The sequence below is a fragment of the Castanea sativa genome, chromosome 9 (genome assembly GCF_040712315.1).
Source record: "Castanea sativa cultivar Marrone di Chiusa Pesio chromosome 9, ASM4071231v1".
NCBI lineage: Eukaryota > Viridiplantae > Streptophyta > Magnoliopsida > Fagales > Fagaceae > Castanea > Castanea sativa.
In genome coordinates this window covers 319,541-337,594 of record NC_134021.1, presented here as the reverse complement: position 1 = coordinate 337,594, position 18,054 = coordinate 319,541, and the positions used below count along the sequence as shown (strand labels likewise).

Sequence of the window (18,054 nt, the reverse complement as noted above, 5' to 3'; positions counted from 1 at the left end):
TCTCCTTCTACCATAAATATCTCACTCTCAATTCTTATAAATTTGCACCATTTCCTTTCATCTTTTCTCTCCCTCTTCGTTAATTCACTATATCATAGTCCCTTTCTAAACACATCATTACGGACACAACTTCTTTGCTACTTTACTTTGATTTCCCATCTTTTAATTTTCTTGTACTTCATTGAAAATTTAATATGTTGGCATCTTTGGGGGGTAAAAACTCATTAACAAACATTTTGGTTTTGGGCCTGGTTGGCTGGTACCAGTTTGTTTTTGATCAGGGCCTCCAGGCCCAAAGGTCAATCTGTACTATAAAGGTCCGAGGAGGAATGTATCATCGGACAGGCCCGACGATGACCCTAGGACTCGCTAAACGGGTTAAAGGCTGAATTCTGGGAAAAAACTGATGGGTAAGAGGGTGATCCAAGCACCCTCTAGAAGCGAGGATGTGAGAGAAATATCTAAGGAAAAGGCTGCTACCACCACATTAAAAACCTTGCATCTACCTCCCTAGCCACATTAATGGGGAAATGACTTCTGAACAGTAGGATTTAGCCTCCCTGCTATTTGTTTGAAGACTTCAAGGTGGCGGTGGACGTGACAAGTATCTAGGGAGAAGATTTGTATGATACGTGGATGAACCAGTGAAGGAGAAGTATATAATGAAACGAGAGAGGAAAGAGAAGGGGATCGACATTTTTTGCTAAGAAAACAAAACAGGAACTAAGAATTGTAAACTTGGGCATAGAAAGAGAATATTTATACAACTCGTTCTCGGCTTACGTCCGAAGAGATCCCTTTGTCATATTTGTTTATCATTCGCATAGACAGTGGCACTCTTACCTGTTAATCAAACTTCCAACATCCCTAACCTAGATTTCAAATCCATTCTCTACAAATTTTATTGTATAAGGCTCATTGGGCCTGAGCCCAACACTCGTTTTTGGGTCCGGGTACAATTATGCACTTACAATTAGCGCCGTCTGTGGGAAATCTAGCGTTGAAGGAATTGGAACATCATGGCAGGTTTGGGTTCACACCATGCAGAATCTCAGAGATCGCAGCCCGAAGATCTTTTTGAGAGTCCTGATGCGAGTCATACGCATGGTGGAGGCAGTGCCACCCATGAGGATGATGCCAAGGCCATGCAGAGGGAGATTGACCACCTTAAGAAGAGGTTGGGCCGTGTCAGACGAAGGCGGGTTTCACCCCCATCCAATCCTTCTTCAGGGGAATCCCGGGGAGGCAGTTACACTTCAAGGTCTAGGACTCCCCCCCAGCGAAACTTTCTCTTGCGAAGAGGATGACCTACCGGGTCGTAAGCATCGGAAACTCCCTTCTAGGGGCTTGGGGAACGACGCTATGAGCCGAGCGTTACACCAACTCTTCAAATCGTCCTTCTCACGCAGGATTGAGAATGGAAGGCTCCCCAAGCGGTTCACCCAGCCCACCTTCACCATTTATAATGGCCAGACAGACCCGATGGAACATGTGAGCCACTTTAATCAGAGGATGGTGGTGCATTCTCACAATGAAACCTTGATGTGCAAAGTCTTTCCTTTTAGCTTGGGACCTGTTGCTATGAGATGGTTCAATGGACTAAAGTCAGGGTCTGTCGGTTCGTTCAGGGAACTTACTAGGGCATTCGCGTCTCAGTTCATTACATGCAGCAGAGTTCCTTGACCGTTGGACTCGTTATTATCTATGGCCATGAGGGAGGGTGAGACGTTGAAAGCATACTCCGACAGGTATTGGGAGATGTTCAACGAGATAGATGGAGATTTTGACGAGGTGGCGATCAATACTTTTAAAGTGGGCCGTCCCATTAATCACGACTTGAGAAAATCCTTGACCAAAAAGCCCGTACGGAGTGTATGTCGCCTCATGGACCGTATTGACGAGTACAAAAGGGTTAAGGAAGATCAACAGTAGGGTAAGGGTAAGGCGAAGGTTATCCTGTAGGAGAGAAGGAATTTCAGGTCGGACAGGTATCACAATAATAAGCCGAGGAGAGATTACTCTGGGCAGTCTGGCTCAGCCACTCCTCAAGCAGTTAATACTATATTCCAAGAACAAGTGCACCAACTGCTGGAGAAAGTCTGTAAGGAACCCTACTTTAGATGGCCCTGTAAGATGGCGGGGGACCCTACGAAGCGGAATCTGAATCTTTTTTGCCAGTACCATCAGGATGTGGGTCATACTATCGAAAATTGTCGGACCCTCTAGAACCATCTGAAACAGCTTGTTAGCGAGGGGAAGTTGAAGCAGCACCTATACCAACCTAACGGGCAAGGCAGTCAGTCAGGCTCAAATAATCAGAAGAACAACTCGTCTTAGCCGCCCTTAGGAACGATTAACGTCATCTTCGCTGCACCTGGCAGGACCGATTCCTGTCCTACCAGGGTCATGGCAGTGTCACACTCTCAAGCCGAGGAGTCAGGCTCGAAGCCGAAGAGGATTAAAGGGGATGTGCCTGTCTTGGGATTCTCAGAGGAGGATAAGGTTAGGACCATCCAACCTCATGATGACGCTCTGGTGGTCACTTTGAGGATAGGCAATTACGACGTCAAAAGGGTGATGATCGATCAAGGCAGCGGCGCGGATATTATGTATCCCGACTTATTCAAGGGGCTAAGGTTAAAACTAGAAGATCTCACTCCTTATGACTCCCCCCCTGATAAGCTTCGAAGGGAAGGCTGTCATACCAAATGGAAAAATTCGATTGCCTGTACAGTCTGGTTAGGAAACGGTCGATGTGGATTTTATTATGGTTGACGCATATTCCCCATACACGGTCATCCTTGCCAAGCCTTGGTTGCACGCTTTGGGTGCTGTCTCCTCAACTTTGCACGTTAAATTAAAATTCCCTTCGGGAGGACTCATCGAAGAAATCCTTGGCAGCCAAGCAGCGGCAAGGCAATGCATATCGGCTACAGTATTGCATCAAGCCAAATCAGAGTCCTCGGCCTCGGTTATGAAGGACTTATAGCAATTAACGACTCTAGATGCGCCCGATGCGGTGACAGTAGAGGAAGCCATGTGTGAAGATTTGGAGAGGTTTCTCATAGCCGATGACCCCGAAAGGTTCTTTCAAGTTGGTATACGGTTACCACACCAAGAGAAGATGGAATTGGTGAAGTTTTTAAAGGACAATATTGATATTTTTGCCTGGGATCCCTATGAGGCTCTGGGGGTTAACCCAAGCTTCATTTGTCATCACTTGAATGTCAACCCTACAGTTATTCCTAGGAGGCAGCCACCTCGGCATTCCTCCAAAGAACATTCTGAGGCTGTTAAAGAAGAAGTGCTCAAGCTCAAAAGGGCTGGGGCTATTAAAGAAGTTTTCTACCCGGAGTGGTTGGCGCATACAGTTGTGGTGAAAAAGAAGAACGAAAAGTGGAGGGTATATATGGACTTTACCGATCTAAACAAAGCTTGCCCAAAGGACTCGTTTCCGATGCCACGCATCGATCAGCTTGTGGATGCCACGGTCGGACATCCTCGGATGAGCTTTTTAGATGCTTTCCAGAGTTATCACGAAATTCCATTGGCGGCGGACAATCAGGAGAAGACTGCTTTCATTACTCCAACAGGGAACTATCACTATAAAGTGATGCCGTTCGGATTGAAGAACGCAGGGGCTACTTACCAAAGGATGATGACCAGAATGTTTGAGTCGCAACTCGGAAAGACCATTGAGATATATGTGGACGATATGGTAGTGAAGAGTAAGACAATACCCACACACGTGAATGATTTGGACGACACCTTTCAAATACTTAGAAAGTACAAGCTGCGCCTCAACGCCTCAAAGTGTTCTTTTGAGGTGGGTTCCGGAAAGTTCCTAGGCTACATGGTGACTCATAGAGGGATAGAGGTGAATCTGGTGCAGGTTAGAGTCATCCAAGGCTTACAACCACCTAGAAATCCAAAGGAAGTTTAGAAATTGACCGGGATGACCGCCGCCCTCAACAGGTTTATCTCTCGCTCAGCTGAAAGGTGCAGACCTTTTTTCCAACTGTTGAATAAATGGAAACAATTTCAGTAGACCGAGGAGTGTGCTTTAGCTTTCCAACAACTTAAGGAATATCTTTCCTGGCCATCCATTATGTCTCGGCCAAAGGTTGATGAAATCTTGTTTGCATACCTAGTTATGGCTGTCCATGCAGTCAGCTTGGTCCTTATAAGGGACGACGGCGGGGTACAGAGACCGGTCTATTATGTCAGCAAATCCTTGAATGAAGCTGAAGTGCATTATTTGCCTTTAGAGAAGGTAATTCTGGCTGTAGTCCATGCCACGCGAAAGTTTCCTCACTATTTTCAGTCCCACACTGTGGTGGTTTTAACCCAACTGCCTTTCAAGTCAGTATTGCGAAGTGCTGACTACTCGGGAAGGGTAGCTAAGTGGGGGACTATTTTGGGAGCTTTCGATATCAAATACATGTCACGCACCTCGGTCAAGGGCCAGGTTCTCGCAGATTTGGTGGCAGAGTTCGCTGAACCATCATTAGAAGAAACTGCGAAGGAATCACACATGGATTAAAAACTAGTTGGCATGATCACAAGTAAAGGACCACTGACTTGGAACATGTATGTTGATGGGGCAGCCAACCAAAGGGGGTCTGGTGTCGGACTTGTTTTGGTATCCCCTAGGGGAATTGTCTTCGAAAAATCATTGAGATTAGCGTTCTCGGCGACTAATAACGAGGCCGAGTACGAAGCGGTCTTGGTCGACATGAACATGGCACGTAGAATGGGGGGAAAGGAAGTTCATATGTTCTCGGATTCCCAGTTAGTGGTTGGCCAAGTGACGGGGACCATGGAGGCTAGGGATCCAAGAATGCAAGAGTACCTAACCCAGGTCAAATGCTTACAATCCGAATTTGATTCCTTTATCCTTTCTCATGTTTCTAGAGGTGGAAACACACATGCGGACTCGTTGGCCACTTTGGCAACATCCTCGGCTCAGTTTTTGCCTAGGATTATCCTCGTTGAAGACTTGCTAGAACCAACTCTGATCACTGCAAGTGCCGTCCATATCCATCTGATAAGACCCGGACCTAGTTGGATTGACCCTGTGGTATCTTTTCTAAAAAGCGACATTCTTCCTGAGGACAAGCCTGAAGCATAAGATTCGTCGAAAGGTGCCTCATTTCTGGCTATTCGAGGATCAGAAATTGTATAAATACTTCTTCTCCGGACCATACTTATTATGTGTACACCCTGAGTCAATGGAGGCACTTTTGGAAGAATTGCATGAGGGAATTTGCGGAAGCCACACTGGGGGTAGGTCCTTAGCCCATAAGGCTCTGACTCAGGGATATTGGTGGCCCAATATGCAGAGGGAAGCTCAAGACTACACGAGAAAGTGTGACTAATGCCAAAGGTTCGCTCCCAACATTCATCAGCCTGGGGGAGTCCTTAATCCTTTGTCTAGTCCTTGGCCTTTCGCTCAATGGGGATTAGATATAGTAGGGCCTTTCCCGAGGGCCATGGGAAACAAAAGGTGGCTACTCGTGAAAACCGACTACTTCACCAAGTGGGTCGAAGCTGAGCCCTTAGCAAATATTAAGGATATTGACTCCACGAAGTTTATTTGGAAGAATATTATCACTAGGTTTGGGGTACCCCACACACTTATCTCAGATAACAGCGTCCAATTCGATAGTAGAGCTTTCAGGAAGTATTGTAGTGACATGGGCATTACAAACAGATACTCCACCCTAGCTTATCCTTAGGGAAATGGGCAGGCCGAGGCCGTTAACAAAGTCATAGTCAGTGGACTTAAAAAGAGGCTGGATGGCACGAATGGTAGATGGGTAGAGGAGCTACCACATGTTTTATGGACGTATCGGACTACGCCGCGCAGGTCCACTAGAGAAACACCATTCTCTATGACTTATGGGGCCGAGACGGTGATACCTTTAGAATCAAGTTTCCCCACGCTAAGGACGAGTTCTTTTAGCCTAGAAAGTAATGAGGATCTCCTGGAGAAAAGCCTGGATTTGGTTGATGAACGGCGAGAGACCGCTATGATCCAAATGATTTATTATCAGCAGAAGCTTAAACGAGGGTATGATGCCCATGTGAAGCTAAGGCCACTAGCGCTTGGGGATCTAGTGTTGAGAAAAGTTGTGGATACTGCCAAAAACCCAGCATGGGGAAAGCTAGGACCAAATTGGGAAGGACCCTATCGGATCATCTCTGTAGCAGGCATAGGATCATATCGACTAGCTGGTCTAGATGAAAAAATTGTGCAACGCTCCTGGAATGTAAACAACCTACGGAGGTATTATAATTAATAAAGATCACTTTTGTCATTCGTCGTTCAAAATTATCAATATGTACATGGGTTTATCCCTTACAATTTCTAAGTGTCAAACAGAAACTTGATTATGGATGGTCCTCAGACCACATACCTTGTGAAAATTAATATCTTATCATTTGTTAAACAGAACCTTAGTTATGTCGGGTCCATAGACCTTCTACTTTGGGGATATTAACATCTTATGTTACTATTTCTAAGTGTCAAACAGAAACTTGGTCATGGATGGTCCTCGGACCACATACCTTGTGAAAATTGATATCTTATCATTTGTTAAACAGAACCTTAGTTATGTCGGGTCCATAGACCTTCTACTTTGAGAAAATTAACATCTTATGTTACTATTTCTAAGTGTCAAACATAAACTTGGTCATGGATGGTCCTCGAACCACATACCTTATGGAAATTGATATCTTATTATTTGTTAAACAGAACCTTAGTTATGTCGGGTCCATAGACCTTCTACTTTGGGGAAATTAACATCTTATGTTACTATTTCTAAGTGTCAAACAGACACTTGGTCATGGATGGTCCTCGAACCACACACCTTGTAGAAATTGATATCTTATCATTTGTTAAACAGAACCTTAGTTATGTCGGGTCTATAGACCTTCTACTTTAGGGAAATTAACATCTTATGTTACTATTTCTAAGTGTCAAACAGAAACTTGGTCATGGATGGTCCTCGGACTACATACCTTGTGGAAATTGATATCTTATCATTTGTTAAACAGAACCTTAGTTATGTCGGGTCCATAGACCTTCTACTTTGGGAAAATTAACATCTTATGTTACTATTTCGAAGTGTCAAACAGAAACTTGGTCATGGATGGTCCTCGGACCACATACCTTGTGGAAATTGATATCTTATCATTTGTTAAACAGAACCTTAGTTATGTCGGGTCCATAGACCTTCTACTTTGGGGAAAATTAACATCTTATGTTACTATTTCTAAGTGTCAAACAGAAACCTGGTCATGGATGGTCCTCAGATCACATACCTTATGGAAATTGATATCTTACCAAATGTCAAACAGAAACTTGGTCATGGATGGTTCTCGGACCACATACCTTGTGGAAATTGATATCTTATCATTTGTTAAACAGAATCTTAGTTATGTTGGGTTCACAGACCTTCTACTTTGGGGAAATTAACATTTCAAGTTACTGCTTCTAAGTATTAACTAGAAACTTAGACATGTATGACTCTCGGACCACATGCCTTGTAAAAATTGGCATCCTACTTGTTCTAGAAAGGAAGTTTGGTTATGTCGGGTCTTTGAACCCTTTACTTTGAGAACATTAGCAAAAAAAAAAAGTTTCACATCAGTGCTGAGGAGTTGATGAAACACTTGGATTGCTTTTTGTCCCAAGTTAAATTCTAAGTTAAGTTTTTGATTGTATATTGCTGTTTCACATATGTTTTGTTCGTGGGTCCTGATTTGCAAAATATAAGCTAAGTATGTCTACTTTTATTTAAAGTCATGACAAGTTAAAATATTGCAAGTGGTGCTAATTGTTCTATTCATTCATTTTTGTGCTGATGAGCATTATTATACTAAAAATTGCAAGGCAAATGAAAATCAAACCAAACAGTTTGTCATTAATTTCTGTCAATGTACATACAAAGCAAAAATTCAAAGATTTGATACATAATAAAAAGAGAAGTCCTAAATAGCCTAAACCCTAAGCCTTAGAAGAGGGGTTCTGCTCGGAAGTGCTGGCAGCTTCTGTGCTTTTTAGCTCCATTTCAAAAGAGGACTAGACTTGTTTTCCCTTGTCAGTTGCCACTGGTGGGGGGACATTAGGCTCGGCGCTTTGGCTCTTAGCCTCCTCGGCCCCATCACCCTGTTCATTTTCTTTATTGGAACCTATAGGTTCTGTAGGAGTAGGAATGGGCTCTAGGATCTTGGGAGGGAGCATGGAAGATGCTGTCTCAGGGGCAGCGGCGACAGGAGGAAGTTCTTCTATCTCCTAGATGTCTAGGGGAAGCAAAACGTTTACGGGCTTCCTCAACTCGGAAGTTGAGGGAATCCCTGCCACATTCAAGGCTTCCTCCTAAACTTGCTGGCAGTACTCTCGGCACAGCCCGACGAACTCCTCAGTTAACTGGTTTTCTGCCCCTACTAGCCCTTCCTTGTAAGCGGCCTTCCTTGCGGCCTCCATGGAGTCCTTGAAGGTACGAGCCTCGTCCTTTATCCTGGCAAGCTCCTTTTTCAAGTCGAAGTATTCTTGTTGAGCTTTGGATAACTCTTCATGCCTCTGACGAAGAAGCTTGCGTTGCCCCTCCACCTGGGTCCTCATTGTCCTTAGGCTAGCCTTGGCACCATCTTTTTCTATTTTTAGCTCCGCCAACTGCGTAGTTAGCTTCCCATTCTACGTAAGAGCCTGGCCTAAGGACTTCTCGGTCTCCAGCTGGAGCTCCAGTTCAAGTCTAACTTTCTTCCGAGAATCTTCCACCCACTTCTCGGTAGCAAAGACTTCTTGGATGGCCTGTGGTGAAATATCAAAATAAATGCACTATTAGTAACACAAGTCTCATAAATACAGGACGAGGATAAAACTCAAATACTTACTAAGGCCAACTCCCTTTTTAGCGAAAGGAACAGACGGGGCTGGTTCATCTTGTCTAGGGCCTCCATGTCCTTGGGTAGAAGAAGAGGACGTTCCAAGGCATTGGCCAAGTGGAGAGCATGGCCTTGTTGGAACGCCCTAATGTTAGACTGGGAAGGGATTGGTACCCCGTCCAGCATAAGCTCGGGAGACCAATTAGCCGGTGCACGGTGCACCTCGGCAAGGTCTCTATTTTTCCCGTTTTCTACTAAGGAGGCACGTCCCTTACCCTTGTTAAGTTTTTGTTGCTAGGGTTGTTGTTGTTGTTGTTTTTGCTTCTTCTGCCTCTCCCCATCTTCCTCCTCAGCCTCACCTTTCCTTTTCTTCTTAGGCTCCACAACGGGAGGCTTAGGATCCGAGGGAGGAGGGGGTGGGGGCAAGGACTGAGGGACTTGCGACCCCCATTTTCCCTTTTGAGAGACTCTTGCGCCTCTCTTGTGCATTAGTTCTTTTAAGGCGTCCATCTCTTCTTCTTCGGAGCTAGGGTCAGAATGGGCAATCACCAAACCTTGTATCCCCGAAGTCTCGGCAGGCTCGGGCTCCTCGTCCGAAAGAATGACAAATGGATTTCCTCAAGGCCTTTCGACGTCCTCGAGTTGAAAGTTGTCTATCTCTTCGTCCAACGAATGTTGCGAGGACGCTTGCTCTTCTCGGACGACGGTTGTCTAGGAGTGCACCGAGAAGGGAATCGCTGCAATTGGGCGCGTGTATAGAATGGTGGCAGGATCGTCGGGAATTTCGCGGTTGGAAAGGAAGCCTGGTCTTGCCACGTCTATCCTTCTGTGTCGCTTATCTCTCGCGATGATGGTGTTTTCGATTTCTTGGAAGTCCATCGATATGGGGTCATATCCCAGTATCAGGTGGGCAGCTCTCAACTGTAGGTCCTCACTGACGAATACTTCCGAGCGAAGGACACGGTTCAGGTCGGCAACGTTGCAGAGGCTGAGGCGTGCACGTACGTGTTGTTTATCTGTAAGGAGAAACATTCGAGAAGAAGAATATGGTCAAACTAATGATAAACATCAAAACAAAAAGGAACAATATGCAATAAAAGTTTTTTAAAAAAAATGGTAAAGGCAATGGGGTTGAATCATAGGTTAGTAAATCTAATGCCTAAGGATTCACACCTGGTTCTCCCCATACAACTGGGTAGTGAGGACCGTCATACCAGTGTCCTGAGGCGATGAGGTAGTCGTCCTTCATGCCTTTGTTGGATTTGGGAAGACAGGAGATCAGTCTAACTATGCTAGATCGGGATTTAATGTAATATCCTACGTTTTTGAGTTTGTGGCACTCGTACATGAAGGCAACGTCGTGCCATGTAAGGTCCAGGCCCATTTGCTCGTACAGAGCGTCGACACTACCTAAGACCCTAAACACGTTTGGTGCATACTGGTCTGGGCATAACCTACGGTTACGAAGGTATTCACTAGTCACATTTCTCATAGGGAGAGTCATCCCACCTTCTATGAAGGCAATCATGGGAATAATGACTTCACCGTCTCTCCTAGCACTACTTACAGCTTCTACTGGACAGTATCTTAAGCCTACGTCCTTGGGAATATGGTACTTGGCCCTAAAACCTTCCATACCAGCTTCAGTATCAACTAGACATTTAAATCTACCCATTTGGTGAGAACGAAGATGAAATTTAAAGGAAGAAGAGGAATTTAAATGGTGGCCGAGGACAGAAGTCGAGAAGGAATGAACAAAGAAGAGCGAAAACTTACGGGAGTTAGTTATGCGATTCTTCACAAGCTTCTGGAGAGAAAAGGTGGTGATTGACACTTTGATACGATTGATTTCTGAATAAATGAATGAAGGCACGGGTTTCCAGGCATTTTGACGTGCGGGAGGCGGCCTCGAAATTAAATTTGTCTCGCTCAAAATTTTCAGGGGCAACCTAGACCGTTGGATGTCCATCTTACCATTAAACGTGGGGAACAGGATGTAACTTGCGGTCATAAATGCGCGCATTCCGGGTTTCGAAGCGTTAGAAGCGTTTTTAGGGAACGAAATGACCCAGACACGCGTGGCAGTTTACAAAGCATGTGGGAGGTATTCTGGTCGGATCAAGACTCTATTTCTCTCCTCGGATGAGTGGGAAAAATAAAGTTTTGAGGGGCTATTGTGGGGGGTAAAAACTCATAAACAAATATTTGGGCTTTGGGCCTGGTTGGTTGGTACCAGTTTGTTTTTGATCAGAGCCTCCACGCCCATAGGTCAATCTGTACAGTAAAGGTCTGAGGAGCTGTCCGAGGAGGAATGTCTCGTCGGACAGGCCCGGCGATGACCCTAGGACTCGCTAAACGGGTTAAAGGCATAATTCTAGGAAAAAACTGATGGGTAAAAGGGTGATCCAAGCATCCTCTAGAAGCGAGGATGTGAGAGAAATATCTAAGGAAAATGCTGCTACCACTACATTAAAGACCCTGCATCTACCTCTCTGACCGTATTAATGGGGAAATGACTTCTGAACAGTAGGATTCAGCCTCCCTGCTATTTGTTTGAAGACTTCAAGGTGGCGGCGGATGTGACAAGTATCCAGGGAGAAGATTTGTATGACACGTGGATGAACCAGTGAAGGAGAAGTATACAATGAAACGAGAGAGGAAAGAGAAGGGGATCGACATTTTCTGCTGAGAAAACAAAATAGGAACTAAGAATTGTAAACTTGGGCATAGAAAGAGAATATTTATACAACTCGTCCTCGGCTTACGTCCGAGGAGATCCCTTTGTCATATTTGTTTATCATTCGCATAGACAGTGGCACTCTTGCCTGTTAATCAAACTTTCAACATCTCTAACCTAGATTTCAAATTCATTCTCTACAAATTTTATTGTATAATGCTCATTGGGCCTGAGCTCAACACTCGTTTTTGGGTCCGAGTACAATTGTGCACTTACAGCATCCTCTTGAACCCCACTTGGCATAAAAAAAGTTGCAGCTATAAACCTTCCAACTACCAGCAGTCAATTAATCATAGAAGTTTCTTTTTGGAAAACAATTATATCTCACATCACTTTAAAAAAAAAAAAAAAAAAAGGAGTAAAGATTCATAATTTCAAGCTCATTTTCAAGGTTGCTATCAAACACAAAAACATAAGATGATGTTCTTGAAATGTTTATGGGAAAATGACTCGTTTTCCAAAATATGATAATGTTAAAACAAAGAAAGTAAGAGAGTAGTAAGAACTCGTTTAGGATGGTAAATAGAATGAAGTTTAATGAATTTTTAAAGAATATTCCCCCTATTACTCTCATTGGGAATTTAATACGAAGGAGTACAATTTTATTTCCTTTCCTCCTAAGCTATTTTTTAATTTGTTAAAATTGGAAGGAATTGAGTTGAATGGAAAGTTTTTTAATGAATTTTGAATCAAAGTTCTCGTAATATCCTTACTTTGTAAATTACTAAAAATACCCTTCAAAACTCTATCCTATTTTCTCAACCTTTATCATTTCTCTCACACATGGGAAGTTATCAATTCTTGATTTGATGTTTTAACTTTAGTCCTCTTAAGGCTAAACTATTTATTCATTATAAATTAAAGGGTTCTTTGTATGTACTAATGACGATAAGAATGTGTGTTGTTTGGTTTTGAATTGATATTTTGATATGGTACAAAACTATTGTTGTACTACACAATCAAATGTAGAAAGAGAAAGAGTTCGTGTGTTAACATCTTATTTTGCAACATACGAAAGCTTTTTTCTTAAATTATGTCTTGTTTTGATTAATTTGTACAAGAGCTTTTTATGTTGTTGTATGGTTTATGAGAAAATGCAAACAATCTGTTTTGTAAGAATTGAGAATGCGTTTTTTTTTTTTTTTGAAGAAAAAATAAAAATGTAATAAGGTGGCTCCATTTTGGAAAAGCTATGAGAAGAAAATAAAAAATCTCAATCTTGCCTATAGAGTGAGACATATCTTGCCCATCAAGCTGTGACTCAGAGTAGTGAGGAAATTGGATCACCATTGCCCTTAACCTTAACTCGTCTCTTACTACATCCACTTATCATAATTTTAAAATCAAGTTAATGTCTATATAAGCTCAACTTGGTATATCGACTATGAATTGTGTCGGTTTAGTCTTTTAATTTTAAAATCAAGTCAATGTCATCCACGGATTTTGTTACCAATTTAATTTTTTTTTAAAATTAATTATTAAAATTGACGCGATTTTGAAAATTTTACACTATTCGCGATAATGTTTTAACTTCTCTCTATTTGCTATATATATCAATTTTATTTTTATATAAGATAAAAATTCTACTCTAGTTTAATCTAAGTATATATGTATGTGAAGCTCCCTCTTAGAGACTTGAACCTCAACCCTTACCCCCCACAAACACTTATATTTGTTGAGTGACCATTGCACCAAAGGTATGCGGTGATAAGTTTAAATGAGAGTTAAGAGAGTTAAAGTTGACATAATTCATAGTTTTTTTTAGAATGACATAATTCATAGTTGAAGAACCAAATTACTCTTTATCCCATAATTGAAAGACCAAGTTAGTAAATTAACCTAAAATTAATTTGACTAGACATTTCTACCAAAAAGGAGCTGAGAGAAAGAATTGTGTTCTATTAGGAATAGGAGGTACATGTGAAATTTGCTTGCATAAGATTCTCGAATCAAACAAGTTAAAATAAATTTTAAATACAATAAGATTGTTCCTTGCTATATATATTAAACAAGATTTAAAAACTACATATGATCTTAGCATGTTTTCTTATTCTTATACCTAATTATTTAATCTCACATTACAAGAAAACCATAAAAGTAAACTTTAATATAATGCTAGATGCCTATATCAAAACATGTAGCTGAATAATTAGTACCAAGACAGAGAAGAAGGTGAAGTAGGAGGTGAATGGTAAGACGAGCAAGAAGAGGAATTTGAGGATGTATTGGTTGGAGGATTTCGAATCATGAATGGCACCATATCTTCAAGCAACCCCTGTGAGCTCATTCCTTCTTCTTTGTCCCAACCTTGTAAGCAGACCTCAGATGTGATTAACAATGGCGAAGTAGCTAGATTTTTTGGGCTTTCTTGGACTTCTTGTGTTTGTTGGGTTTCATGGTCTTGGGGCTCTTGGGCTTGTGAGATAGACTTCTTAGGCTTCTTGGTTGTTGGATTGACATGGGATTGGCTAGGTAAAAAGTATGGATAAGCAAAGTGCAAGTGAAGCCCTTCATATGTGATGATGAGTGTCTCAGGGTCCTCGATAGACCTCTCTACTTGTTTCTTTGCACTGCACCTTGGATTTGTACACCTATAATAGCTCCTGTGTTCCATCAAAATCACAAAGATTGATGAGAATTGTTTTTTATAAGAATAAAAGTTAGCATAATTGTGTCGTTGGTGAATTTGAATCTTGAATATTTTCATTTGAAACACCAAACAGTGTCAGTTGAACTATAAGACTTTTGACACATATTTTGATATTTGAGAGGTTAAAATAAATGCTACCCATAAATTAGAGGACCCCATATCTTCTATTTTTCCTTATGGTGACAACTTGTTCCGTTCATTTCTACCCTTTAATCAATTTAAAATATTTGCTTACATGGAGCCAACTTTAATATAATATGCCATATTTGGAGAAAGACTAAAATTAGCAAATCATATATTATTCGACTTAGTGTGTGTTTGGTAAAAATTAAAAAGCCAACTTATTTTACTATTCAACTTATTTTTTATACTATTTATAGGTCTTAGTGTATTATTTCAGCTAATTTTTATTTTTATCTACATTACTTGCAGTAAAAAATTTTCAGTTTCAGTAAAATAAACACTCTAAGCTTTTTTATTGAATGAACACACACACACACACACACACACATATATATATATATATATATATATATATATATATATATTTATGTAGATCCCATAAGATAATAGAGGTTTCTCATACATGATACATATATACATCTTCACCCCCCTCACGTGATACGGATCTAGTATGACTATGGGGCTTAAACATTATTTAAGAGAGAGATGATACACATAACGATGCATAAGATAATTATTAATACAAAAAGAATACTAACTAAAATAAATCAACACTAATTATTTCATGTTGTCCTTTATTGTGTAAAAGGCCTTTAAGAATTAATACAGCTTAAACCAAGAAAAGAACATTGGAATCGGATAATGGAAATCCAGTTTTTTGACTAGTTTAAGTGGATGGTTGGTTGTATGAAACATCTTTCTCATATGGGATGAACCATATAAATGTGAGATTTACTTCATATGAGAGACATGTTACATGCAATCTTTACGCAAATCATCATTTCGTTCAAGTGGCCTTTCCCTTGGAACAAAAAGAACCATTGCCGGGAGAGGAAAAAGCAAGTTAACTTGCTTTGCAATTAAGATTGGGCCTCACTGGCCCTGGTGATTACCATTTCTCTTTAGAAAATAAATGGTCCCAGGGAAGCCCGAATTAAAAAATGACAAGACCCCAGTACCTCATTATTATGACTATCTAATGCTTCCACGAAAAAGTTTATAGATGTAAAAATTTTAACAAATATTGATGTGATAGGCTGTATTTTTTTTTTTTTTTTAGAATGATGTGATACGCTGTTAGTAATAGATAAAAAAAATAATGTTAATAGTAGATTCAAATATAAGAACTAGTAAAAATTGGACAATTTGACAATTGTAAAAAATATTTTGAAATTTTTTGCATTAGTAGTATTGCTTGGCTGTCATGTCACAATGTCAAACTTAGGTCCTTTTAAAATCATAACTTTTGCCTCAATAAAATACTGCAAGTGGTTGTTTATAACTTTTATATGGACTTAGACAACCACTCATAATCTATGTAAGTTTTGATGTCAAAACACTCGTATACAAATTTTTGTATTATTTTTTTGATGTATTACTCTATGTTCTACTAATTACTATTTACTATGTATATGATTACTTTCCATTTTAAATTTTAGTTATTTTATAAATAAAGTGAATCAAAATACAGCAAATAATAATTGGTGAAACATAAAATGATACAGAGAACTTATATCCAAAACTCTTCAGGTTCTTAGTTTCGAAAAGATTGTAAAGCAGAAGTTAACTCACGTAATTCAATTTTAAGAGTTTCTGTGCGCGCTAGGCGGCCAAGAATGTTATGACCGAAATGGTAAAACAGAAGGAAAAAGTTACCTAGGATTTGGGCTATTCTTGATGGATTTCTGTCCATACTTCCTCCATTTATATCCATCATCAGCCATCGGATTTCCATAGCTTTTGATTTTTAGAGTATACTTATTCTCAACCTTATTTAAACTTCTGTCCAACATAGAAATTCTGCAACAGAAAGTATATATTCGTATCAAAGATTTCATAATTTAATTTGTCAAAAACTAAAAAGGTCTAAAAGTGAGTCCAAACCTGGCTTGTGGAAGTTGCTGGGGTTGGTCCATATTCGGGTTTGTCACTGATAATACATTCTCAATATCTTCAATTGAAGGCCCGGAATATACAGTAGAGATGAACCGGTTAATGGTTTCTTCATCGAAAGGGCTACTTGTTTTCGATTCAGTGGTACTCTCAGGTAGCACAAAGAAAGGTGATTGATTGTCAAGAAGCTCTCTCACAAGCTCATCTTCCAGCCCATCTGGCCAAGTACGCATTACTTCCTCCATTACTATATTGTATACCTATCTAGGATGACTAAGTTATATATTGCATATATAGAAGAAGATGAAGAAAATTTAGCTGTCAGAAGAAGATGAAGGTGGTGAAAGAATTAAAGATAATGATAATGATAAGATGTATAATAATCTAGGAGGGTTCATGAACTAAAGGAGGGAGAGAGTGGAGCAGATAAGGAGAAAACTGTGACGTCCAAGTGTTTGCCCTCTTGACTTTTTAAGGAAGAGTTGCTGTGTTTCAGTGTTTCTGCTTTGTATGTATTCGGCTTTGACTTTAGCTAAGAATTCTAGCTATCCTTGTCAACGGTAACATTTTTGGTTAACTGCACTACTATACTGGGGCACCGGCCCATTATTTCTGATGGGGTTGCTTTTGTGTCCAAGGTAAATTTTCACAATAGTTTTGTTCTTTCTCAAAGAAATTTAATAAGTTCATTGTCAAATATAGATGGTCCAGATTCTAGGGGATTTGGTTATCTAAACACACATTCAACATCGATTTGGTGCTGAAATACAGTAGATGGGGTGTCACATTTTTGTAATACTTATCTTTACTTTACTGCGTGCTTTTGTATTTACATGGTGTATCTTTGTCTTCTTATATTTTCTGATGGGATAGATGCATTAAGGTGGACCAAAGCTACCTGACCCATGACTAAAGTTCAACCAAAGCAAAGGTCAACCACTAAAGAATTATTAAAAAAAATCCTTCAGATTATTTTTTTGAAGTGTTTTCAATGGTATCAGATTCTTTGAGCTTACATTATTGGATAGATAATAATGGGAAGCTGTATAAATTATGATAATTTTAGTGTGAGAAGTATTTTTAATAATATAAATCACAAAGTATGATCCAAAATATCCAAACTCAAGAATATTTAATTTTAGTGGGAAGGTTGATTTCAAATGTGAAAACGTTTATAAAACTACTGAATGTTTTGATACCCGGTTAAAAGTCTTAATGGCTATGTATTAAAACTGTGTAAAACAACTTTAACATTGGAAGCATTTAAATATCAAGAAGAATATTCTTGGTTTGAGACATCTCAACAAATTCTCTGTAGTTATTAATTTATTAATTTTATTTTCTTAGTGTGGGATGTGAAACCTCACATAAAATTATAAAAATCATTAAAATTTTATATTTTTTAGAAAATGTTATTAGTTATAAACATTTATTTATTTTATTTATAAAATACTACCCTTCCAATCTTAATTAGAGTATCAAAACTGATCCTATTTTCGATTATGTCCAATCAAATTTTAAAAGCATCTTCTAGGCTAATGCAGAAACAATTCTTCGTGAGCATGATGGACATAAATTATTTATGATATTATCGATTTGACCACGAATCTAATCTCGGTTAGATGGGAGAACCAAAATAGATCCTATTTTTCATTTCTTTATTCAATACCAGTTTACAAACCATGGTTTGGACTATCCT

General features: G+C 40.0%; 1 protein-coding gene across 1 annotated transcript; it reads right to left on the bottom strand.

Annotated features, from left to right (window-relative positions):
* Positions 1-13,621: 13,621 nt before the first annotated feature.
* Positions 13,622-16,728, bottom strand: LOC142611322 (putative WRKY transcription factor 49). The gene is given in 4 exon segments (XM_075783432.1): positions 13,622-13,784; positions 13,786-14,232; positions 16,119-16,262; positions 16,347-16,728. Coding segments are annotated over 4 exon segments (885 nt in total). The 5' UTR covers positions 16,601-16,728; the 3' UTR covers positions 13,622-13,744.
* Between the last annotated feature and the right edge of the window lie 1,326 nt (positions 16,729-18,054).